This window comes from Malania oleifera, chromosome 12 (genome assembly GCF_029873635.1).
Source record: "Malania oleifera isolate guangnan ecotype guangnan chromosome 12, ASM2987363v1, whole genome shotgun sequence".
Classification (NCBI taxonomy): domain Eukaryota; kingdom Viridiplantae; phylum Streptophyta; class Magnoliopsida; order Santalales; family Ximeniaceae; genus Malania; species Malania oleifera.
Window position 1 is genome coordinate 39,540,917 of NC_080428.1, and position 26,545 is coordinate 39,567,461.

General features: G+C 35.2%; 1 protein-coding gene across 1 annotated transcript; it reads right to left on the bottom strand.

Annotated features, from left to right (window-relative positions):
- Positions 1 to 4,419: 4,419 nt before the first annotated feature.
- LOC131143886 (subtilisin-like protease SBT5.6) lies at positions 4,420 to 26,545 on the bottom strand. Its single transcript, XM_058092246.1, has 9 exons — positions 26,471 to 26,545; positions 26,163 to 26,352; positions 25,884 to 26,078; positions 23,716 to 23,827; positions 8,045 to 8,618; positions 7,050 to 7,119; positions 6,299 to 6,675; positions 5,258 to 5,471; positions 4,420 to 4,961 (listed from the first exon to the last, which is right to left on the bottom strand). Exons 1-9 carry the CDS (start codon positions 26,543 to 26,545, stop codon positions 4,420 to 4,422), a joined length of 2,349 nt encoding a protein of 782 aa, XP_057948229.1.

Below are 26,545 nucleotides of genomic sequence, written 5' to 3' on the forward strand. Positions count from 1 at the left end.
AAGCAATAAAGGTTTTTGGGCATTAGTGACGGTTTCAGAACTGTCACTACTACTCTCCGTTTATTTTTTTTATAAATAACAAAGCATTAGTGATGGTCCAAATTCGTCACTAATATGGAAATTTGTCACTAATAAGACACCAATGGTGACGAATGTATAAATTCGTCACTAATATTCTAAACCAAAGTTATTTTATATTTTTTAAATAAAAAACTAGTAGTGACGGTTTCAAAACCATCATTAATACTCTCTTATTAGTGATGGATTTCCCAATCCGTCACTAATACCCTTTACTTAATTTTTTTTTATTTTTTTAAATAAAAACACTAGTAGTGACGGTTTGAAACCCGTCACTAATACACCATTATTAGTGACGGATATCCCAATCCGTCATTAATACCATTAACTAAATTTTTTTAATATATTCATAACTATTAGTAGTGACGGTTTGTTAATCATCACTAATAAGTGACTTTTAGTGACGAATTTAATCTGTCACTAATACCATAGAATCGTTGCTAATATTTTTCCCAGAAAAATTTTCGTGCGAAAATTATTACTGCGCAGTTTTTAGTGACGAAAGTATTAGTGACGGTTCTAAACCGTCGTTAATAGTTTTGTATTAGTGACGGCTACTAAAACCGTCACTAATGCTTACACTATTAGTGACGGTTCTAAAAAACCATGACTAATACAACACTTTTAGTGACGGTTTTTAAACCGTCACTAATACTTTCGTCACTAAAAATCCGTTTTTTGTAGTGTATGTTAAGGAAATACGTCTCAGACTCATCCCACATAATCAGCTATGCAAAGATAGAACTCAAGGGTTCACTAGTTTATGAAGAAATGCCAGTACAAATTTTAGACTGAAAAATACAAGAACTGCGTACTAAAGAAATTCAGCTAGTGAAGATTTTATGGAGGAACCATGTTATGGAAGAAGCCTCATGGGAACTCGAGGATGAAATTAAAAATAAATACCCACATTTGTTTCAAGAGTAATCAGGTAATGTAAATAGTTAGGTAATGTTTCTTTTGCAGGTACATGTACTATTTAGTTAGTAAGTAGTTTTTAATTTTATTTGTGTAATCTCCCAAAACATAGAATGTAACTATGGTATTCCTCCGCCATAAGTGAGGGCAGGTAATAAAATAAGTAGACCATTTTGCCTTTAAGGAATGATGGGTTATATGGATAGAAAATTTCGAGGAAAAAATTTCATAAGGAGGGGAGAATGTAATGACCCGAAGAATAATGGTATTTAAATAATAAAGAGGGAGGAAAATGAAAGCAGAAACAGAAGGAGGCAGCAGATTTCATAACTCAAAAGATTTAGATAGGGCCTCGTCAACGGACACAGGGAGCTCGTTGATGAGCGCATAAGGAGACCTCGTCGACGAATCCATGTCTCATTGACGAGAAGATACCGAGAGGGGTTTTGGACAGTCTGAAATTTGTTGACGAGGAAGTAAGTTTTGTCGACGAAATTACTTAAGAACTCGTCGATGAGATGACGTGTCTCGTCGACGAATCTGGACCTATAACTAGTGAAAACTCCAGTTAATTTGCAAAAAATGGGGTAAATCTTCCTCTCTCTCTCTCTCTCTCTCTCTCTCTCTCTTTCTTTCTCTCTTTCTCTCTCTCTCTCTCTCTCTCTCTCTCTCTCTCTCTCCTCTCACTCTCTCTCTTTAAACCCCTCTCCCTCCTTCTCTCTTTGATTTCTGCCCCGTTTCTCGCCCGGATCGAAAATCTGAGGCAACCATGACGCTCCTGGTGAAGTTCTCTACTAGACTGCTAGAGCTAATCATTGATGGAATTGGTTTGAAATTCATCCCAAATTCAGAGTAAGGTGTTTTATTCAGAATCTACTTTCCCTGCAGTTATAGGAAATGTTGTATGTAGGAAAATACTTATGTTTTGCTTTGAGAGATGTTGTTTTCAAGGTGTTGAGTGGAGAACCCTGCGGGTATAGAGCCAGAGTTCAATGAGGGCTTTTCAGAAACTAGGTAAGGGAAATATGTTATGTTAGGAGATTTGATTATATTAACAGGAATTTTACATATGTGCATGTATACCAGTTATTATGTGGCTTTTACAAAATATAAAATTCTAAAATATATGTGGTCTGAGTAGATATTATTTAATATAGAATTTTATACAGTTTTTCCAGCATATGATATTACACATACAGATATGAGTACATATACAGTTTTTTATTCAAATAATTTCAAAGATATATATATACATACACAAATATTTATTCAGATCAGTATACACAAAATGTTATGTTTTCCTAAATGTCATAACACTCAAAGTATACAAACAGATTACACAAATAGAAAGTACAGACAGATTATATAGTTATAACATCAAGATGCTACAGATATTACACTATTTATAATTTAGATTAATTGTGTTATGGTTATTTTGGAAACATAATGAAAATGGTAAAAAGAATATAGTATATATGTATATAGTATCAGATTCCTGTGGAAAGATTATAGACAGATACAGTTATAGAGCACGGTACTGTTGCTATATACAGAATAGAGTGCAACCACATATCTCAGATAGTGTGTGGGTACCGTCAAACTATGCTTGGAGAGGATGCAGCTCCCTAGTTCACTGGGTTGAGGGGGCCAGTTTAACGAGGTAGCAGCCAGTCCTAAGCTTAGGAGTGGATGCAGTTTGGCCGGACTGAGGTAGTGTAGAGTATGATGACTTACCTGGAGGGCCAACCAGAGTTAAGTCCCGCCTACGGACCGCGCAGCCCTGTCATGAGGGGTTAAATCATGACATACAGAGTCTCAGGGAAAGAGCACATTTATGTATATGTATATGTATACAATTTTACATCTTTTGTCGTATGTAGTATGATATAATAGTATAAATGATAGAAAGTTCAGATGATACAAATAATTTAAGCTACTATACATGTATTCTATAGATTTTCTAGATCATGCAGTTTTAAATACTATTATTATAGTTTTACAACTTGGTCGCGACACACTAGTTATAGCATATTTCCACTTACTGAACGTCGTTTTACCCCATTACTTTACCATTTTTTAGGTGAGCTAGTTAGGCGAGCAGATCAGGCTCGCAGATAGGGATTTACTTGATTACCCTGGTTATAGGGTGAGTTTATGATAGAGTTTTGTATTATTGGGGTGGATGATACTGGAGGAAATTATTTTATATGACTATGGTCTGTATGCACTGAATTCTGGTATTATATAGTATATATATGGTTGTATGATTTATGTTTCCGCTGCTTACATATGGAGATGTACGTATTTATATAATAAAAAAAATGATGTCAATTTTGAGGACGTAACAAATTTAAAACCATCACTATTACTCTAAATTTCGTCGACTATTAGTGACGGATTTGATCCGTCACTAATACCCTGATTTTTTGTAGTGTGAGATCCTTTGAGTTCTGAGTACTACCATGTAAATAGTTGGTTTTCGATTGTAATCTCGATTGCTAGTGACAGGCCTTGCAGCTTCAATTGATGTCGTTTTAAATACATGTTTCTTTACTCTACTTTGATTTCAATTATGCAATTTAAATACCATGTATTTAATTTCCATGCATGTTTACTTCTCTGATTGTGATGAAATCCTAAGGGATAGGATACAATAATTAGGGATTTAATCACTTATACGTGATAGGTTACAGTTCTTATAGAGTGTTCTCGTGCTCACTGGATAGGTATACCCTAGTTCCCTATCATCCTAGTTCTCGATCATACTCTAGACGATGGGTGCACCTTCACTACCCTATGCCACTCGAATGGTTCACTTGACCATTTAGCCTAGTACGGATAGCTGACCAGATACAATTATCACAAACAACTATTTAAGCTAGATTCATGATTTAAGACTTACTTTCTAGGAGTAGCTTTAATTACAATTTACTTTCATTGCATGTGTAGTTTAGAAAACAACTAAAAAATCTCACATTTTTCCTTTTATGGAAAGCGTAGTAAACTAGACTAAAATTGATAAATAACGGCACTAAGTCCCTGAAGTTCAACACCCAACTAACTCATTGTTCTGTTGAACATGACTTATTTGGATTATAAAAATTATTTTTGATAATTAAGGACCTAAAACTTGACAAATCTATTAGGGCTTACTATTTTGTAGGATACCTCAACCCTTTAATTTGCTTGTTCTCCTTAAATCATTGTTAAAGCAATGTAATGGTGCAAGAAACACGACATCTTTCACTCATATCCTTGGTATGTTGCTTGTTACAACCATGGCATGAATTATTAGGTTTTACAAAGGTTGCAATAGGTAACCAATATATATACATACATACATACATACATACATACATATATATATATATATATATATTTATTTATTTATTTATTTATTAAACCTTTCCAAACAAGGGATGTCTATGTCAAAGACACTACAATAGGGCTCTTCACCCAATGAAGCCCATCAGCCCAAGCATACCACCCAAATGCATATTGATCATCATTCTGGCCTCCCTTCTTCTGAGAATTGGTTCTCACAGTAATGATAAAGCTTTTCTTCTGCCCCACATGGTCGAAGACCAACATACTTGGCCACACCTCAACCACAAATCCCGACGGCGGCATCACAGATGCGATGTACACGCTCTTGGCACCTCCCACATTAGTCACCGTTCTATTCACGGTCATTGTGCCATTGAGTTTGGGAAGTACAAGGGAGGGACAATTGAGGAGGTTATTCAGTTCACGAGGAGTTGCTTCGGGACACTTAAAGGATGGGTCGATGTTCTCGAGTCCTATGCTGCAGAGATAAAGAAGATAATCGGTGTATGAAGCATCATACACCAAACCGGGATCGGCCGCCTTCTCGGGCTGCAAGAGTCCTGCGCCACATAGGTAAGGATCTGCCAGATTCCCAAATGCATCCATTATTGGCAATCCTGCACTGTTGGTCGTCTTAGCTGCGCTCCAAAAGTGTGCATAGATACATAACATGAGAAAATAAAAAAAAAAAAAAGGATATACCAAATAGTAGCGTTTAATATCATGATGACTGGCGTGGCTTCTAGCTAGACAAATGAATTGGTCTACATCTACTTGAGTCTTACCACCATGTGCCAGTGGCCAAGACACTACCAGGAGATGCATGAAGCAAGCATAAAATATTTTCCAATTAATATCATCACCTTCGGACCAGGTTAATGCACGTGACTATTTGGAAGTAGAATATACATATATGTATTCTGTAGGAAGGTACATGTGGTTATGAGGGCAGATCTTATGGCGGCACTGCTCCAATTTTGATGTACGGCCTTGAGAAGGGCAGCGACACCGGCAACATGAGGGCAAGACACGGAAGTGCCAGATATGATGTTGTATGGAACGACTCTATCATCGTCAGGTAAGTCTGTTGGGGAAGTTCCTTCACTCCATGCTGCCAATATGTGCAATCCTGGAGCTGTGATTTCGGGCTGCCCAAGAATAAAATATTTTAAGGTTGGCTTTGGTTTATGTCTATTTTTAGAAATAAATTAGTTATTTAGGTTAGTTACTTCTAGTAATACAAAAATTTATAATGTTAGAATAAAATAAATAACAACATAAACATTTTATGTGAATGTTTATTCTATTTTTATTCGATTTTGAATGAAATAATAAAGAACATAAATGGAATAATTATTGCTTCTATTCTAAATTTTATGCTATATTCTATGTTATTCCAAGAATAGCTATTCCCTTGAACCAAAGAAAAATGTTACTTTAGATATTTTATGTAATCACATAGCATAATAAACTTTAGTTTAAGGGTGTGGCAGCCACAATGTGACCTTAATTTGCAAAACCTATCATATCTATATGAGAGAGGAGGGGGGGAACAAAAAGAAATTCGCGGTCAAAATAATTGGGGCATTCTTGAGGTACAAGAATGGCCCAATTCAGTGCCTTTTGGTTGGATCAAAATGTTATTTTAACAAAAATGGGAATTTTATAATTATGTTTTTCCGTTTGTTCAACAAGAAAAATTACTTTTGCTTTTTGATGAAGTTGTTCTCTATTTTTAGATGAAAGATAAGCGTTTTACGCATAATTTTTACCAAATATTGAAAAATAAGAATATTATTATTATTATTTGTTAGACTACCACTTTACATAAAAGTTTAAACTGTTAGGTTGTGGGCAAATAATGTATATCAAGTTTTAACATTCTTATTTTTTAAAAAAGTATTTTTTTTTTCCCAAGTTACTTAAATTTACAAATGTATTTCAATATGAGGTGTCCTTGTATGTTGATATTTACCTTGAGAAAATTAGGATAAAGTGCATGCGGACCCTTGCCGGAGAAAGTAGCCATAAAAATCTCTGTATTGTTGTAGAACACAGTTGTCGGGTAAACGATGGTGGCAGTTGGGTTCTTGGTAGAGTTTATGTAATTAAGAATTTTTATGGTATCCTTAAAAGTTACGGCACTTGAAGGAATGAAGTTCGTGTCCAGCAACAATCCATTTCCATTTGCAGCATCATTTCCCAGAATGAATGCAGCGGCTTGCGCCCTTTTTGCCTCCTTGCATTTTAGTATTTTATCTATGACACCCCTATTGCAGAACACAATCTTCCCTTTGGCTTTCTCTTTTGAAAGGGACCCAGGTAGGCATTGCCTGTAAAGTTCAGAAGACACTCCTCATTTGTTAAAAATTCTTATGTTTGGGACTCCCTTGGACACATGGTTAATTCAATGAAATATTGAGCACGTCGATCTGTTTTTCTACTTCACTCCAATGAAATGTCAAGGTCTTATCTCAATGAAAAATTTAGTCTCTAGGACTTGACAACTAAATAGGAAAATTTTAAAACGAACTCTAATATGTTAAATTAATGGTTATACACAAGCACTGAGGGATTTGAAAATATATGAGTTACCTCTCTTGAATTGTATCATTAAAAACAAATAAGCCTCCATGCTATATCAAAAGAAAAGGTAAAAATAATAAGGAAAAAAAAAAAAAGATAGAGAAGAAGTTACTCCGCATCATAGGTGTTTGATGCATTACTAGCAATCCCTGCTCCATAAACTAGTGAATATTGATCATTCTTCAGCCCGTATGGAGTAATTGATTGTCCCTATTTTACATTGCAAATAAAAACAACCGGTCAATCAGTACTTTAATTAAAAAGGTTGACATAAACTCAATAAAACGATGAGAAAGACATGGAAAAAATGGTTCCTCCACCATGAAGTTGCAATTTCAATAATGACAAGATGTTTGAATAGCCAAAGAGATATCCATTGAAGCTAGTGATGTAGGACCCATGCTAGTCAGAACCCCCATTGAAATATAATTCTTAGTTATAAGGGACTAAGTGTTTATATGACATCAAATTATTGGTAGACTGCAAATCCAATGTAGAGAGATTGCACTAAACTTAGGAAATGAATTACATAGAATGTGAGCACCGATCACATTTAGAATGCACCAATTCTCTTGCAATAGTAGTGTTACACTTACCTAGCAATCATCATATATTTTCTTACTCGTTACTTTAAATTAATAATTGTACCATATACATAGTACAATTCCAACAAAATAATAGGTAAATATATAAATGTGTAATTAATATTTAGAAGGTAAGTGTAACATTTTAAATTCATATAACTTTTTTCCCCTCAATTTAGAAAGTATGCGAGTTTGTAACTAAAAATCAATTTAAACGTTCGAAAGTGAAATCTTGATTCTTGAATATATCTTGACCACTCATTGGATGGGGTCTAGTGACATTGTGTCTTAAGAGAGGTCTTAGATCTATCATGTAATATTGATGTTTAGTGTGTTTTTATGGATGAAAGGGTTTGATGAGAGGACAACTTTTGCCCTCATAAAAGGCCTAATTTTTATGGGGTATGTATGGAAGTGGTCAGGAAACATTTGTAATTACTTATGTATAAATAATTTTTATAAAAATATTGAAATCAATAAGCACCGAAAATAAGTGTTGAATTTAACAACTTTACTTTTGGAATGCTGCACAGGCATTTGTAACTTCATACCATTATTCTCTTGCCATCCCCGAGCACCACCGGCGAGAGGAATGCACGATCAATGCTATTGGCACCAACAGTTAGGATCCAGGGAGCCGCGTTGCTCACACTCGACGTATTCGGACCAAAATTTCCAGCGGAAGCCACAGTCACTATATTGTGCTTGACAGCGTGAAGAGACCCAATCGCTATTCCGTCCTTGCTATATGGAAGCGGCACGTTGGACCCAATAGATATGCTCAGCACATGAACTCCGTCGGTAATGGCATCGTCGATGGCCGCCAGCATGTCCTCGTCGAAGCATATGCTGCTTTGGTCGTGTTCCATCTGGTTGCTCGGAACCAACCAGCAAACTTTGTAGATGGCGAGGCGTGCGAGGGGCGCGCCACCCGAAGCGACGCCGTAACCAAATCCTCCGATGGCAGAGGCGTTGGGAACCTCTCGCCCGGCTGCGGTTGATGCTGTGTGGGTGCCGTGGCCCTGCCAATCGCGGGGAGATGCGCCATCAGTTGTTGCGTTTAGAGCACCCACGCCATAGTGAGCCTCGTAGCCATTAAGGTAGTAGCGAGCTCCAATCAATTTCCTCGAAAAAATATCAAATGGTATTTTATTAAGTTGTTTTTTAAATATATTGTTAAAAAATATGTTATTTATTTATTTATTTTTATTTGTTGCAGTTAAAAATTGAACGCCATTCACGATCTCTGATCACGACCACCTGAAAAGAGATAAATAAGTAAGGCTTGGAGGACCCGGGGTGTACTCCGGGGGATCGTTCCGATGCTTAAGTCAGGGATTGGCTTGAGAGGTTTTTTATGTAATAGTAAAGTAAAGTTTAAAATGAGATACCTTAACCTCTTCTCTGAATTCTCATTTATAGTGATGAAGTTTGACCCAAGAGTGATGTGTCATTTATTAGTGAATTATGACGCAAGCGTGAATTGGTCCTGTTGTTATAACGTTGGCGTAGATTGCTCTAATCATCATAGAGCTTACATCAATTGCTCTGCTTGAGCAGTTAACTTAGGTGGTAATTGACCTCATCAATGTTGGGCTCTAGTCTCCTTTGGATTTATGGTAAGTGATATATTTGGAGTATATCAGTTGTCCCCCTTTCAATTTCGAATTTTTGAAGCTAGCTTCCAAAGTTCGAAAGTTGTATTTTTTCTTTTTTTTGTCGAGCACCTCTTCTTGAGGCATTTTGGGTTGCTTGTGGCTTCATGAGTCGTGCTCTTCTTTTTTGTCGTGTCTGGCCTAATGAGTTGTGCTTATATTTTGGGCAGTTTTTGGGCCTCACGAGCGTTGCTCGTCAATTGGGTCGAATCTTCTTTGCCTAATGAGTTGTATTCATTTTTTGAGCAGTCTTCTGGCCTCACAAGCGTTGCTCATCAGTTAGGTTGATTCTTCCTTGCCTAATGAGTCGTGCTCATTTTTTGGGCAGTCTTTTGGCTTCACGAGCGTTGCTTATCAGTTGGGCCGATTTTTCTTTGCCTAATAAGTTGTGCTCATTTTTTGGGCTATATCTTCAGTAACATTTTGATAATTTATGATGTTGTGATGGTTGTTCAATTCAACAGGTTCTCACAGTTTTGATTTCATTTGGGTTAAAGATGTGAGTTATGGTATTTTTAATATAAGTTAGGATTCGAAATCGGTTCGGTATGGATTTGTTTCAAAGGGTTTGGATGTGTATGCACCAAGTGTTCGATCATTTGCGGCAAAAGGGAACTGCAGGTGAGCATGCAGTGTTATGGATTTCGTAGACTATTTTTGTGTCATCTTTGTCATCTGTGGAATTTATAGACTCAGATTATTCGATTGTATCCTAGTTGATCCATGAGTTCCATATTGGATTTTTTGGACATGGGGTTGTGAGTGCAGTGGCAAATTGAAGTTTGAGATTGAGATATACGAGATGTCTACCATTGGTGAAGGTGATTTTTTTACTATTTGTTTTGATTATGATGTGGATTGTTCAGCTGATTGGGCTCCAGGTGCTCGACAGAATGTCACTAAGAAGCTCTGTCTTGCTGTTTGGGGTTTTGCCGATAGCAGTTGCCATAATTGTGTAGTTTCAATGTGCGTTGCAATTTCAACTCAAATTTTCAATTGCAATTTTAAATTCAATGTTTAAAGCACTGTTCAACACACATGAATGTGCAAGAGTTATTATTGCCGACCCCATGGTGCATTCAGCCAACCCATTGGAATTTCAAAGGTTGGCTTTGTTTATTTGACTAGCAGTGCAGCTGTCATGACCCCACAATGCATTTGGTGCATAGGTCATTGTTCAATCAATTAAATAACTTGAACATTTTATTAATTATTATTAGTCATATAGCGGAGCTCTTCAAGCTTTGAAACTGTGACATCTATTTGTTTTTTTTTTTTTTTTTGAATTATTATTGTATGATGGAGAAAAAATCATACCTTGAGCATAGGCACGTTGGCTACATAAATCTTGCATATAGAAACATCAATTGTAGTCGGATTTGCATTAGATTCGAAATTTCCCAATATCACAAGTTGGGTCCCAATTATTCGTCCGTCAATTTTCTTGCTTGGTTTCTTCAACACGAGCAAAGCGCCATTGACATGCTTGAACGTAATAAACCTGTACCCTTTACTTTTCCTAGTGACCTTACCAAGGATTGCGACGACTTCTTCGAGGTCATCATAGGTGGAGAAGAGATTGTGAAGGTTCTTGATGGTAGTGTCCCATCCAAGGTCGCGAATGAAGAGTTTGCACTGGGTAGGGTCCCGATCGACAATGGATCGAATGGCGTCGAGTATGCCTAGGTGTTAGACAACGGCATTTTAGACAATCTCAATCGAGCCAATGCATTGACCTTCAATTATTTGATGTAGTCATGATCAAGGATTGAAAAAGAAAACCTCTCAAGAAGTTTCCACAGACGGCTCCAACTGTTGCAGCCGAAAATTGAACGACCTTCATAATCCCTGATCACGACCACCTGAAAAGAAATAAATAAGGCTTGGAGGACCCGGGGTGCACTCCGGGGGATTGTTCCGATGCCTAAGTCAGGGATTGGCTTGAGAGGTTTTTTATGCAACAGTAAAGTAGAGTTTAGAATGAGATACCTTAACCTCTTCTCTGAATCCCCATTTATAGTGATGGAGTTTAACCCAAGGGTGATGTGCCATTTATTAGCAAATTATGGTGCAAGCGTGAATCGCTCCGGTTGTTATAACGTTGGCGTTGATTGTTCTAGTCATCATGGAGCTGGCGTCAATTGCTCTGCCTTAATAGTTGACTTAGGTGGTAATTGCCCTCATCAATGCTGGTCTCTAGTCTCCTTTGGATTTATGATAAGTGATATATTTGGGGTATATCATTATTTATTGTGACTTTTATCACAGTCGCTGGATCGTCTCTAAATTCAACGGTTGTACAGTGTCATATATATATACGTTTGTAAAGTATGGGAAAAAGTGTGTATTATTGTCATTATGTGCAAGGAGATCTAGCGGGGGCTTTCTCTCTAGGAAGATTTTTTCTTCTCTAGTTTGACAGGTGATATCTAATCAGATTTTATACTATCATCGTTTCATAGTGGATTTTCTCCAGGTGTACACTTCGTGGACATAAGCGATCTTGCCGAACCACGTAAAATCTCTCGTCTACATTTTTTCTGTGAATATTCTTTGTGCTATTTATTTTATTAATCGAGAAATTAAAATCGCTGCATGTCCACACACACACAGATATGTGTGTGTATATATATATATATATATATATATATATACTTTTTTGCCAAACGCTTTTCAAGTTATTTCTGTATTATGCTTCTGGGTATTACGGGTGCAATAATTTTTTTATTTTTTTGGCTTCACTTGATGTACACTTGCTAGAAGTAGGTGATCAGCAGACAGTGGTACATAGGTGAAATTATCTATCACATAATTGTGCTCCACTCAATGTCATGTGCTCTTTGCCAAAACTCAAGATACGTCAATATCTTTTATTCATAATCTTTTTTAAGAAAAAAAATTAGGCAATAAAATTAAGATAACACATCAAGGAACAACCATTTCATAAAAGGTTCATCAAAATTATATAAAATGGTTAATCTAAACCATATAATAATAAACTTCTTGACCAAATGAAAAAAAAAGTGAGGAAAAAGGAAAAAAATACTAGCTAGCAATAGAATTGATGGGGGTTCCACTAAGGCAATTAAAATGCTCATTGATCAAGTAAGCAAGAGCCCCAAAAATTTGAAATTCATACTCCCAAACATTTGCTTAGGTCATTTTCATAGGACACTTTAAGGTACCATTCACCCAAGTAGGCTTTATTAAAAGCTCTAAGCCCAGCCCTTTAGTGTGATAACCCAAATGAAATTATAAAAAGAGAGGAGAGAAGGGAAGAACCGTCACTTCTCAAAAGAAAGAGAGAAAAACGTGATTTTTCTCATGTTGCTCATATTTTATCAAGACCATGATCCCACTTTGTCTCTGGTCTGATCGAGCTGAAATTTGGAGGAGAGGTTTATGACTCAAGGAGCTACAATCTGAACTGTAGAGATTGGATTTTGAGTTCGGGAGTTAGGATTTTTTTTCCCATGAAAAGTAACCGCAATTTTGGTATATTCTCTCCAATTCTCTTTGTATTTACCAAGATTGATGATATCTTGATGAGATATATTTGTAACTTCTAACTGCAATTAAAGAAAACTCTGTGTATTCGTTATTTGGTTGATAGTGGATATTTCAATTAGACTAGGTCTCGTGATTTTTTTTCCTCACATTGGGGAAGTTTTCCACGTAAATAATTTTTTGTATTCTTATGGTTTGGTGTGATTGATTATTTTTCTCATTATTTTTAGCACGTATAAAAGTAGAGATACAATATATTTGTTTGCATATATGGAGAAGAATTATTCTGCTGTGATTGTTTGTTGATATCTCTCCCAACAGATAGTAAGTGATATGTCTTCATCTTTCGAGCTTCATGCTCAAGTGTCCCCACCCACAAACTGATCACAATTAACAGTGGATAAGAAGATTGATCAAAGTTAATTTTCAAGCAACAAAAGTTTAGAATTAAAACCAAATTAGTCAAACAACCAAATCAAATGGTCATATAAAATCAAATCAAATCAAAAAATTAATTTTAATTTTAGTTCAAAGTTTTCAATTTTTTTGAGTTAGTTTTTACTAGTTAGATGATCTAATTTTAAATTAACACTAAAGCATTATTTAGAACTTACAAAATCTTAGGATAAGGAGAGAAAAATATGAACGAATTTACCTTTTCATATTTGGTATATATATCAAATCAATCAATAAAAATATAATTTTACACATTATGTACATTTGATTTTTATTAATTTTTAACCATATTAAAAAAAAAAGTTTAGTAATATTTGGTATAGAAGGAAAGTAGTGGAAAATGAATTAAAATTCTCACATTGATCAAGTTAGCAAGAGCCCCAAATCTATCACCCAATTCAATATCTGAAATTCACACTCCCAAACATAACCTTAACATCGTGTTAGGAAAGCATGTCCTAGGGTTATGCTCACACACAGAACAAAGTGAAAGAGAAGTAATAGATAAGGCAATAGAGACTCTTATAAAAAGTGATTGGATAAAAATAAAGGAATGTTTTCTCATAGAGTGAATACATAAGGCAATGTGTAGAATGATATGATTACCTCCTCGATGAAGGATCAACTCAAGGATCACGAGTATAGCTAAGAGGTGACTTAAGGATTTCCTCTCAATGGAGGTTCCTATCTAAATTAATAAATAAATAAATTAGATATATTATGTATAGAGAATCAAAAAATTTCTTAAGTAGTGGCAACCTAATAAAATGATAGGACTCTATGAAACTATATGAAGAAAATGAGGAGCAAAGTCGGAAGAGCTCAACTAAGTTGTTATTCTAGGAGCAGAAACAAGGCATATAAGGATGCAGGATGTTCTATTCTTATTACAAAATGCAACCTAGTTAGCTCCTAATCCTACACAATAGAGAAAAAGGTAGAGGCCCCTAAAAACAAGCTTAGAGGATGATCAAAAGACAAATTTAAACATGCTATCCAAGTAAACAAACAATTGTACAAGGATAACATGGAGAAAGATGAGGGCACCTATCCCCTTATTTTGGTAGATCTCCCTGTTACTAGGAAATGTTTGAGATTCTACCCTAAAAGGCAATTATATATGGCTCCCAAGTGTTCATTGATATTCTTAGTTCTAGAGGCAAAAAGCTCCCAAAATGTTTATATTGTTGTCTCAAGAGGCAAATAGAGACTCCAACCCCTACCCATTATAGGCATTAAGTGGGGAGGATACACACTAAATAGGGTGTTTTATGGACCCACATGAAGGCTCGTGCCTTACGAGAGCTAACACTACTACAACTCCTATCTACCTAAAGGGTAAAGTCAAGTTAGGGCATGTGCGCATGTCTGATCAAATAAGGCTAGATACCTCAACCCTCCAAAAAAAGATATCAACACACAATCACAATCATTATTTCAACATGGAGCCAACATGGATACACAAAAGAACATACAATAAAACATACAATACACATACAACAATCCATCTTATTTATAATAGAAAAAATGAATGAGCAAGTCCAAATTGGAAAAACAACACGCATAAGATGAATGAGCACATAGAATCACAACAAGGTAATGAATAAAACAAGCAACTATGTAACTTGACTCAATTAGAAACAATTGGAGGCTTACAACTGGCTCGACTATCTTATGTACCTAGTAGAGTCGCCAAGTTGTCACAACACATCTCGGAGGGTTACCTCCTGCAGGAGGGGGTAGATCTCTGAATAGCCTTGACAGTGACGATCTCGAATATGAATAATAAGTGAATGTATGGGGTGAGATATGGGTCAATTACATAATCCATAGTCACCACTAACCTATTTCAACTTAGGTGGGGTTAGAACACCTATTTAATTAACTACCAATTTATTAGTCTTTAAGCTACACCTAAGTTCAAAGGACCTGATTGACAATAGGCTATGCTACAAAAGACACGTTCGAAAGTACGATTATGTGAGGGGAAGCTACAAGCACCCTCTACACATCCATTTCTCTAACTAGAATTGGCATCAGGCAAACTCAAAGTGATTCTATTAGATTCTTCACCTCTTAGGAGGTTGAGGACTATTTAACCCCATTTTTTAAAATTTCTCCTCATAAGGGATTTTTCTTGCACACACAAACGCACACACACCCAATAAAAAAATAAAATAAAATCATGCACGACATACATCCAAGCATGCAACATGAGCAAAACACACCAAACAAGTAAGAAACATGCATACAATACAAGACACACATTCAAGCAAATGAGCGAAGTAAACACGTAACTCAAACACACAAGCAAACACGTGAAATAAGAAAGATACAAAAAAACAAATAAAAATAAATCAATGAGGAAACTTGAAATTAAGGTTGAATAGGGTTTAAAGTGCATGAAAAAAGGTCTTAGAGGGCTAAATTTATTCAAGTATTTTCTTAATCTTTTTTGGTTTTATTTTAATTTTATAGAATTGTCTTTTATTTTTAAAGGTTTCTTGCAAATTTTATTCTATTTTTTATTTTTTATTTTTGAAAAATTCTATTTCCATGAAATTTGGACTCTTCTAATTATTAGAAATTTTGAATTTTCCTTCAATTTTCTTGTATTTTTTTGGCATTTTAAATGAATTTTCACCATTTTTTGTATTTTATTTTATTTTATTGGAAATTTTATTTTCTATGAATTTTCATTATTTTATGTTTTAAAAATATTTTCCTATATTTTTCCCTTTTATGCTTTTTAATGGTATTATTCACGTGTTTATATATATATATATATATATATATATATATATATATATATACAAAAACCTTTTATTTTATTGTGCTATTTTTTATTATCTCATTTAATATTTATTATTTTAATATCTAAATATAACCCTATATTCAAATCCTCACATTTTTCTAACTCCCTCACCAAAACAAAAACCCTAAGCAAGCTCTCTTCTACATGCACCAACTAACCATGCCACCACTGCTACCATTGGTTGGCACATTTCGACCTTCGTCGCCATCCCATCTCTCATCGCAATCCGCACACCCAACCACCACTATTCTATCATTGCAGTATATTAGATTACCACTTTACCTTAAATCTTAAGCTTTTGGGTTGTGGGCCAACAATGTATATCAAGTTTTAACACCCCCCCCCCCCGGCACGTGCTGAGATAAAAAAAATGGTAAATAATAATACAGAATTAACATGGGCGACAAGACTAGAACCCAGGTTCTCCTGGTAAGTACTAGAACTCTAATACCATGTTAGATTACCACTTTATTTAAAAGCTTAAGCTTTTATGTTGTTGGTCGACAATGTATATCAAGCTTTCACACAGAACCATTGACTCCTCACTATGCCACGCAACTAGGCCACACCACCACCTCTTGGATCTCTCTCTCTCTCCCTTGGCAGCAATGCTTTCCACTACGAAGTTTAGGGAGCCATTTTGCTATGCTAGCCCACCACCAGACACTGCAATTGGCAACTACAACTCCAGCCACCACAATAGGCATCTCGTAGCTCCTTCCAAATTCCCCATCCAAGTACGTCTTGCCTACTTCTCCCTCTTCATTTGTTCCACTTTCTTCTATTCTTCTATTATACTCCCAATATCATTTACTTTACCCATTCTATATTAGAATTCAAATGAATTTTCTAATGATTGTATAAAACAAAGATATTTACCTTAACTCATTGTCATTAGTTGATCTCTCCTGGATGAAAAGACGATGAACACAAGTAGATAAATCAAGTTGAGTATGCATAGTGTTAGTGTGACGATGTCAATTTATAAGTATGTGACACAAAGAGGATTGACCAGAGTCATAGGAGAAGACAAAAAAACAATTGCCAATAGTTCAACTTCCACAATAAATGTGAGAATGAAAGTAGGTTATCACATTTACAGGGACTTTCATTTATAGGGAAATGGAATTGAAGAGGGGGAACAGGAAGTTGAACAGTTGGGATGTACAAAATAGAAGAGGGGGGGGGGGGGGGAACTAAATAATTAGATTTTATATAGACATTGGGTAGAGAGTGGAAAGAGTGAACATTCAATTTTGGCTTTTGGGATATATGTGGCATAAAATATTTCATAAATATGTAACTACAATTGAAATTTTGATTTTTATCATCTTGAAAATTTAGGTTACTTTTTAAATTAAGTTTATTTTTATTTTTTTTAAGTGGCATATGTAATGACCCGAAGAATAATGGTATTTAAATAATAAAGAGGAAGGGGAAATGGAAACAGAAATAGAAGGAGGTAGCAGACTTTCGTCGACGAACGCTTCGCATTCGTCGGCGATGTTGCACTTTGGATGTAATAACTTGGAAAATTTACATAGGATCTCGACGACGAATACAGGGAGTTCGTCGACGAGCACTTAAGGGGTCCTCGTTGACAAGAAAATACTGAGAAGGGTTTTAAGCAGTCTGAAATTCGTTGACGAGGAAGGAGAGTTCGTCGACGAAATTCCTTAAGGACTCGTCGACGAGATAACGTGTCTCGTTGACGAATCTGGGCCTATAAATACTTCTAAAAACCATATTTTTACAGAATTTACAGTGCAGGAATCTTTTTTTTCTCTCTCTACCCTCTTCCCTTCTCTTTTCGATTTCGGCCCCGTTTCTTGCCGGATCGAAAATTCGAGGCCACCACGACGCTCCTTGTGAAGTTCTCTGCAAGACTGTTGGAGCTGATCATTGGTGGAATTGTGGAATTCATCCCAACTTCAGGGTAAGGTGTTTTATTCAGAATTTTCTTTCCCTGCAATTATAGGAAATATTGTATGTAGGAAAATACTAATGTTTTGTTCTGAGGGATGTCGTTTTCAGGGTGTTGAGTGGAGAACCCTGTGGGTGTAGGGCTAGATTTTGGTGAGGACTTTTCAGAAATTAGGTAAGGGAAATATGATATGTTAGGCAATTCTAGTAAGTTTTCAGCATAAATTATACACTTTTACCATATTAATATTTACAAAAGAAATTTCATATATATATATATATATATATATATATATATATATATATATGCATGCATACCATTTTTTATACAGAATATGAGTTTCTAAAGTATGTGTGGCTTGAGTAGATATTATCTGATATGGAATTTTTATGCAGCTTTTCAGTATATCAGGTTATGCATATATAGTTAGATATTTATAGATTTTATACAGACAGAATACGTATACATATATAGTTTTATTCAAATGATTACATAGACAGATATATATATATATATAGCAGTATACAGATGTTTATTCAGATTAGTATATACAGAGTATATAGAAAGATATGTTTTCCTAAATGTCATAACACTCAAAGTATATAGATAGATTATGCAGATAGAAAGTATAGACAAATTATACAGTTATAGCATCAAGATGCAACCGATATTACAGTTTTTACAGTACAAATTAATAGTGTTATGGTTATTTTGAAAACATAATAAAAACAGTAAAAGAGTATAGTGTATATATATATATATATATATATATATATATATATATATATATATGTATATGTATATAGTATTAGATCCCTATGGAAAGATTACAAACAAATACAGTTTATAGAGCACGGTACCGTTATTATATATAGAATAGAACATAACCACATATCTCAGATAGTGTGTGGGTACTGTCAAACTGTGCTTGGAGAGGATGCAGCTGCCCAGTTCACTGGGTTGAGGGGGCCAGTTTGACGAGGTAGCAACCAATCCCGAGCTTAGAAGTGGATGCAGTTTAGTCGGGTTGAGGTAATGTAGAATATGATGACTTACCTGGAGGGCCGACCAGAGTTAAGTCCCGCCTACGGGCCGCACAACCATGTCATGAGGGGTCAAATAATAACATACAGAGTCTTAGGGAAAGAGCACAGTTATTTATATATATACGTATACAGTTTTACAACTTTTGTCGTATATAGTATGATATAGCAGTATGAATGATAGAAAGTTCAGATGATACAAATGTTTTAAGCTACTATACATGTGTTTTACAGATTTGTCAAATCATGCAGTTTTAAATATTATTATTATAATTTTACGATCGGTTGCCACACACTAGTAATAGCATATTTCTACTTACTGAGCGCCGTTCACCCCATTACTTTACCACTTTTTAGGTGAGTCAGTTAGATAAGCAGATCGAGCTCGCAAATAGAGAGTTGAGTTGGTTACCCTAGTTGTAGGGTAAGTTTGTGACAGAATTTTTTTTTTTTTTTTTTTTTAGGGTAGATGATACTGGAGGGAGTTATTATATATGGCTATAGTCTGAATGTACTGAATTCTAATATTCTTTGGTATATATGGTTGTATGACTTATGTATCTGCTGCGTAGGAATGGTTATATATATATATATGCTAAAAGAAATGGAAAAGTTTTGAGGATGTTACATTTAAGAGCTGAAATTAAGTAAAATCATTAAAAATTCTATATAAGAATTCAAATGAATTTTCTAATGATTATATAAAACAAAATATTTACCTAAACTCTTTGTCGTTAGTTGATGTAATGACCTATAAAATTTAATTAATAAAAATAATAAAAGAAGAGGAAAGGAAAGAGAGAAGGGAAGAAAAGGAATTTTTAAAAAGGAGTGTTAGCGAGGCCTTGTTGATGAACCAACTAGTCTCATCGACGAACGTTCTTCCTTGGCTCGTCGACGAGGGCACATGTCTCGTCAATGAGGATTTGCTAAGAGGGCTTGAGATATTCTAAAACTCGTCAATGAACTCACGGTCTTGTCGACGAATGTTCTTCATGGGATCGTCGACGAATCCACGTGTCTTGTCAACGAGTCCCTACCTATAAATAGAGATTTCTTTCATTTTTTAGTGAAGAAATCACTCTTCTCTCATTTTCTCTCTCTAAAAACAGCCCCTTTGCCTTCTTTCTTCGATTCCAACTTGGATTCAGCTCGATTTGACGATCTGGAACCACCACGAGGTTTGTAGGATTATTGTCTGCAAAGCTACCAAAGCAGATTGTTGATTTGGGGTTTTGGGGAACCATCCTAAAATTAGGGTAAGTGAGATATTTTCGAATTTTCCAGTTAAATATAATTATAAGGAGCCTAGGAAGTATTAAATGAATATTTTTCTAAGATTTGAGTGAGTTGGGAATTTTGGATTACAGGGTCTCGTTTTCCATTCGATTTAGGCAAGAACTTGAGGAGCAAGTAAGGGGAAATTAAATGGTTGCGGGTACTGCTTGATTTCGTCTGCTGTTCGCTTGTGGTTACAATTTGGATTGCAAATTCTGTTTGGTTGTGATGCTGTTTGGATAAATAAATACTGTGAATGGGAATGTAATGTGTTCACCTATACTGGATGTATACTGTTTTATGGTTCATGTAAATTGTGATATAGCGTTGGTAGTGGTATGAAGAGGTTGTTATAATGTACCTAATATAACCGTCATATAACGTTGGCAGTGGTATGAGGAGGTCATTATATGAGCGTTTATATTAGGGGGTAAAACATTGGTAGTGGTGTGAGGAGTTTGTTTTACCTGTTTGCTATGTGTTGTAACCTATGTGGTTGATAGTCCTGTGTGGACCAGTCTTGTGTGGACAGGTATTTTATATGGATTAGAGTCCTGTGTGGGGACATTGTATTCTATGTAGATATGAACCCTGTGTGGGTGTGAATGAGGTATGTGTATATCCTATGTGGATTGATTGTGATATATGTGTACTTGTGGAACTTTGTGAAGTGATTAGCATTGGTTGCATGTAACTTTAATTGCATAGGTATTTATGGTAAAGTAGAACTTTCCACCGAGGGCTTGCTGAGGAAGGCGAGTGCTCTGGTAATTTTCTGTTGGTACTAGAGTTAAGGGAAGTTACTTGTATGAGCGGGTAAGCTTCCCTAACCTTAGAGACTTTACCTAGATAAATACCTGAGGGCTTACTGAGAAAGGTGAGTGCCCTGATTTTAGTACTAGAGTAAAGGGAAGCTACTTGTATGGGCGGGTAGACTTCCCTATTCTCAGGAATTATCAGTAAAAGTAATTATGTATGTGTGTATGTGATTGGGTAACAGAGAAGTCGATAATGATGTGATTATAGATGCATTTTTCTCAACTGCTATTGATAGTGAAACACAAACATATGTATACTTTGTAATTATATATTAAACACTTTAGCCACGTACACTATTGTAGCTTATTTCTTCCTTACTGAGAAGTGTCTTACCCTGATGTTTTATTAATCTTTTCAGGTCCTTCAGGTGATCGAGTTTAAAAAGCTCTAGGGCGAGGTTAGATTTTGTTGGGGGATATGGATATGTGTATAGTTTTATGCTTAATGTTTTGTCCTAGTTATGTAATATGGTGAATATGGTTGTATCTTTTTATGGGTTTACATATGTAAATATATATATAGCACTCTGGTATTTACTTGGGATTGTTTAGTTAGTTTTGCTGTGTGAATGGTATCAGAGATGTGTGGTTGATCTCATAACACTCTGGGCCCCACGTGGTAGGTTCGGGGTGTTACAGTTGATCTCTCCTAGATGACAAAACGATGAACACAAGCAGATAACTCAATTTGAGTATGCATAGTGTTAGCTTGACGATGTCAATTTATAAGTATGTGACACAAAGAGGATTGACTGAAGTCAAAAGGGAAGAGAAAAAACAATCGTCAATAGTTCAACTTGCACAATTAAGTATGAGAATGAAGGTAGGTTATCACATTTACAGGGCCTTTCATTTATAGGTAAATGGAATAGAAGATGGGAAGATCGACGAGCCCACTTGATTAGCACAACTTATGAGGCAAAACAAAGACTGAGTATTTCTTAGTAAAGTGGTCCAACTAATGAGCACAACATATGAGGCCCGAAAACCAGACCACTTGATGAGCACAACTCATGAGGCAAAACAAAGACTGAGCACTACTTAGCAGGGTGGCCCAACTGATAAGCACAACTCATGAAGCCCAAAAAACCAGCCTAACTGATGAGCACATGTCATGAGGCTCGAAGACCAACCCACTGTATGAACATAGCTCATTAGGCAAAACAAAAAGTGAGCACTGCTCACTGAAAAAGCTCAATAGATGAGCACAACTCATGTTATTCAAAGACCCCTAACAAATTTATTAGCCTACGGTGAAAGATCTAGCCAAATAGCTGCTTGGATTGTAAGACAACTGCTCGAATTGCTCCAATGATATGACCGAACAACCACCAAAAAATGGCTCGGCAGAAACTGAAATAGCTCATATAAGATCAATTGGCTCAAATAAGCCAACAATGAAACAAAATAATTCGAGAAAACGGCTCGGCCACAATAAAAATAGCTTAGTGTTAGTCCAATTGGCTCGAACTGATAGTGACACAGACCAAGCCAAGCACACGACTTGGTAGAAGCCGGCGGTAGCTCGGTTAATCCATAACTTCACCAAGCTACTTGGTTAATCGTCAAATGGCTCAGATGAGCCGATATCCTCCGCATATAGCTTGGACGACCTAGAATGCTCTTTCAGCTTGAAATTAGAGAAAGTTCTGCCTGTGGCTCAGATCTTCAGCGAACGACTCAAATGAGCTAACATTCACCTAACGTGGGAACCAGAAAGCACCTGGTGGCTCGAAGTATCTGAATGCGACTCGAAGGATCCAATCTCCCCCAAATGTAGCATAGACAGATCTTAGCTCTCTAATCAACTCGGATGAAGCCGAGTGGTCATGAGAATGGCTTGGATGGAGCTAACCAAAAGGAATGTATGGCTCAAAAGAAGCCAGAATATGGATAACTCGGATAGCCAAATCCTAGCCCTTCGACTCTAATGGAGCCGAAACATGAAGAATTGGGTTAAAAAAAAAAAAAAAAAGCCTCGACAGTTTCTAAAGTCTTCGAACTTTGGGAACAAGTTTCATAACATTCAAAACCAGAGGGGCGGGGGGAGGCAATTGATATACCCCAAAATATCTTCAATCAAAAGGAGGAATGATTTTGATTCCACCATTAAACCTCCTTAGATAACCGACATACAAACTTTAATACATATACATTCATGGGAGGGAACCATTACACAACTACAATCAAAACCCCATATAAATGCTCATAAAACTTTATAACCCCCATAAGCACAATAATGCACTCATTAATACCGGATCAATGAAGGCTCAACCTCCACCAATATAAAAAGGGACTTGGAGAATAGGTAAGACATCTCACTCATACTTACTCTTTTACTATTGCAATTTAAAAGTCTCTCATTCATCTCTTACTTAGGAATCGGTGTGATCCCCCGATGTACACCTGGGTCCTCCAAACCATTCTTGTTTTATCCCTTTTAGGTAGTCATGATCAAGGAGTGTCTCCAAAGGTCATTCGATTCTTAAGCAGCAACAACTCTTATGAACAATTGGATGTCGCTTAAGAATTTCGACTATTGGACAACATGTACTATGTGCCAACAACTAGTCTATGTCTATATGCATATACGTGCCAATATCTTAAAAATATTTTGAGTATACTATTTAAATTGAATTAAATTCTTCTTTAAATACTGTTTCTTTTTCTATTGCAGAGGTCAAATATTAAAGCTACATATGTAAGTAATTGAGAAAAATACTCACTTATTGCAATTGGATGAATTGAAAGCAACCCCACTTTGGCAAGTCCCGTTCCATGAATTTGGAATCGGTGGCATTCCTTCGTCATTGAAGCTCTGAGACTCCGGCCATACACCTAAGCATTAATCAAACTTATGTCCAATCATATATATTTCACCCTTTGAGTCAACCAATTTTTTTTTAACCAAGAAGTGTTATCACACATTTAACACACAAAAATGTGAGACCCATTGTCGCATGTTTCATATTTATAAAATAGAAACATGGATATGTAGAGAGACAATGCGCTTGAATAGTTTTTTTAGTGAGTTGCCACATAAACTTCACCAAACATGGAGATGCACCATGAATAGTATCATAACTCGGTTATACTTGAGGGGCACTTGTTTGATATGAATGGTTTTTGAATAGAAATTATATATGTCTGAACACGTTCTTTAAATGAGTGAACAAGTTAGATTTAAGAGCATTTGGCGCCAATCCTAAATATTCTTAAAATTCCTTTGATACAACCAGACATTAAAATATATTTCATTTAAATTTAGATGTCTCTTTTCAGTTTTTAACCCTTATAAAAATTAAAATGACAAAAAGCTCAATACATATGTGATTAAAATTAAAATAATAAATTTTATTTTTGCACAACAATAAACAATATTATTTTTATTTATAGTTATTAAGAAATATATGACAAGAAAATATTATTTATGTTAAGTTAAAGATTTCAACTTATGTAATTACGTATTAATTTTATCAAAAATTTTACTGCTAAGCATTAACAAAGTTAAATTGAAAAGGAACACATTTTTTCGATATTAGATACCAAATAATTAAAAGAATTCAAATTTTAGATTCAGAGACCAATTTGAGTTCAATTCAAAACTGATTCACAAAATCATAATCGAATTCAATATATAGTACCTAATACTTAATTTTATCAAACACGCCTTTAATATGTTCATGATTAACTATTCTTTCAATGATTAAAAATTTATAATTTCTACATAGTAGATGTCTAATTAAGTTCAAAAAAATTTATAGATACCCCCCCATATATAACCCAAGGCCTAGCTAGGTAAGCCTATAATATTGAACCTAAAGTTTAGTTTTGTTCCCTTTCCAAAACAAAAATAATAATAATAATAATAATAATAATAATAATAATAATAATAATAATTCAAAACTACAGTTATCTATCTTATATCTAAAATATTTCAATAAATCAGAAATTTAAATTAAATATTTAATAGCCCACTTTGTCCTATAATATACAATATGGACTGAAATGAATTTAATTGAGTACATGTCATAAAATAGTTAAAATATAATAAAAAATAAAAAAACCTCAGTGTTTGAATGTGTCAATCCACTTCCCTCTATTATTATATTTGTCATCCAATTAAAAAGTGTGCTTTACCACCTCATTATGGAAGTGATTTAGTGGTAGAGGATGGACTATCTATATTTATCATTGTTTTCAATATAGTTATTTTGTTCAATATAAAATAAAAAATAAATAAATATTCACATGGTAAAATTAAAAAATAATTATCTTTACTTATTTCTATTCATAAATTCATAACAAAAATTAATATATTATTCTTTATTTGGTAACATATACAATTCTTTTGTATACATTATTAAATTATTTTATTACAATCATCCTATAGTCTAATGTAACTTAAGTAATTTATAATTGAGTAGTCATATCTAACACATAAATATATATAATTAAATAACATATAATTAATTTATAACAACCCACAACTCCTCTTTAGCGTCACATTAATATCTTTAAAACATCAAAATATAGAACAAGCAAAGAATTAATTTGTTTTTTACTTTTTATTTTTTTGATAATCCAGAACTTCAGTCACCATCGCGACACTTTAGACACTATAGTGCGGCACCAAGCCCGGGGTGGAATTTGTCTGCCCATTGATACACTTTTGGTAATTCACTGAGGTAAACTTTTCAGAGGAAATCGAACCCGTGACCTTAGGGTCACCAAACTCACAAGTCACATTTACCACTTAAAGTCAATTTGGCCGGCTGGACAAAATTAAATGAAAGAAGGGATATATCTCCTCTATAATTTCTCAATCCTATGCGTATATATAGAAACATATAGTGGGATTAATTAATTGAACAATTGTTAATTAATTAATTACCGGTATCTAGAAGCCCAATGATCATATCTTGGCCATTTCTGGCTTTGTGTCGCAAATTGCAGCCTCTTCTCTGCAACAAGCATGGGCTTTGCGCTCCTTCATCAATATATAAGCCTAAAAATTCCCATGACCTTGTGGTGTGGAGGGCGTACTTTCGAGGGTGGCTTCGGAACACAGACACCACTTCTTCCATTTCTACATGCATATATGTTCACACATCCATGAGAGAGAGAGAGAGAGAGAGAGAGAGAGAGAGAGAGAGACTAGGAGTGAGAGTACCAGAGAGGTTTGAAGCCTCAATTGGGGTAAGATGTGCAGCAAAGCCATTGATGTTCTTGTAGCTGTATATAAGAGAAGCTCTGGCTTCTTCCTCTGTTCTCTTTACAGAAAAGAGATACGAGCGGTAGGTGTCTTCAATTTCAGGCACTGGCTTTTCTCTAGCGTGCTCTCCTAAGTACACTACATACACCTGCATCTCATGATATATCATGCTTAAAACATTAACCAGCAGAAAAGTTTTAACTCACAGAATTGAAGGGATTCGAAATTAAAGAGCTAGGCAACTAATTAAGAAACCAATTAAAAACCTGCTTTTTCATAGATGAAGCAGTGAAAGGAAGTAGGAAGAGAAGCAGGAAGAATATTAAAGGCACGCCCTTCAT

Excerpts from the sequence above, each read along its gene's own strand:
- LOC131143886 (XM_058092246.1), bottom strand. The coding sequence starts at position 26,545 with ATGAAGGGCGTGCCTTTAATATTCTTCCTGCTTCTCTTCCTACTTCCT. Across the intron at positions 26,353-26,470 it reads CTTCATCTATGAAAAAGCAG|GTGTATGTAGTGTACTTAGG; the intron begins GTTTTTAATTGG and ends CATGAGATGCAG. Across the intron at positions 8,619-23,715 it reads AATTCATCCAATTGCAATAA|GAAATTGATTGGAGCTCGCT; the intron begins GTGAGTATTTTT and ends TATTTTTTCGAG.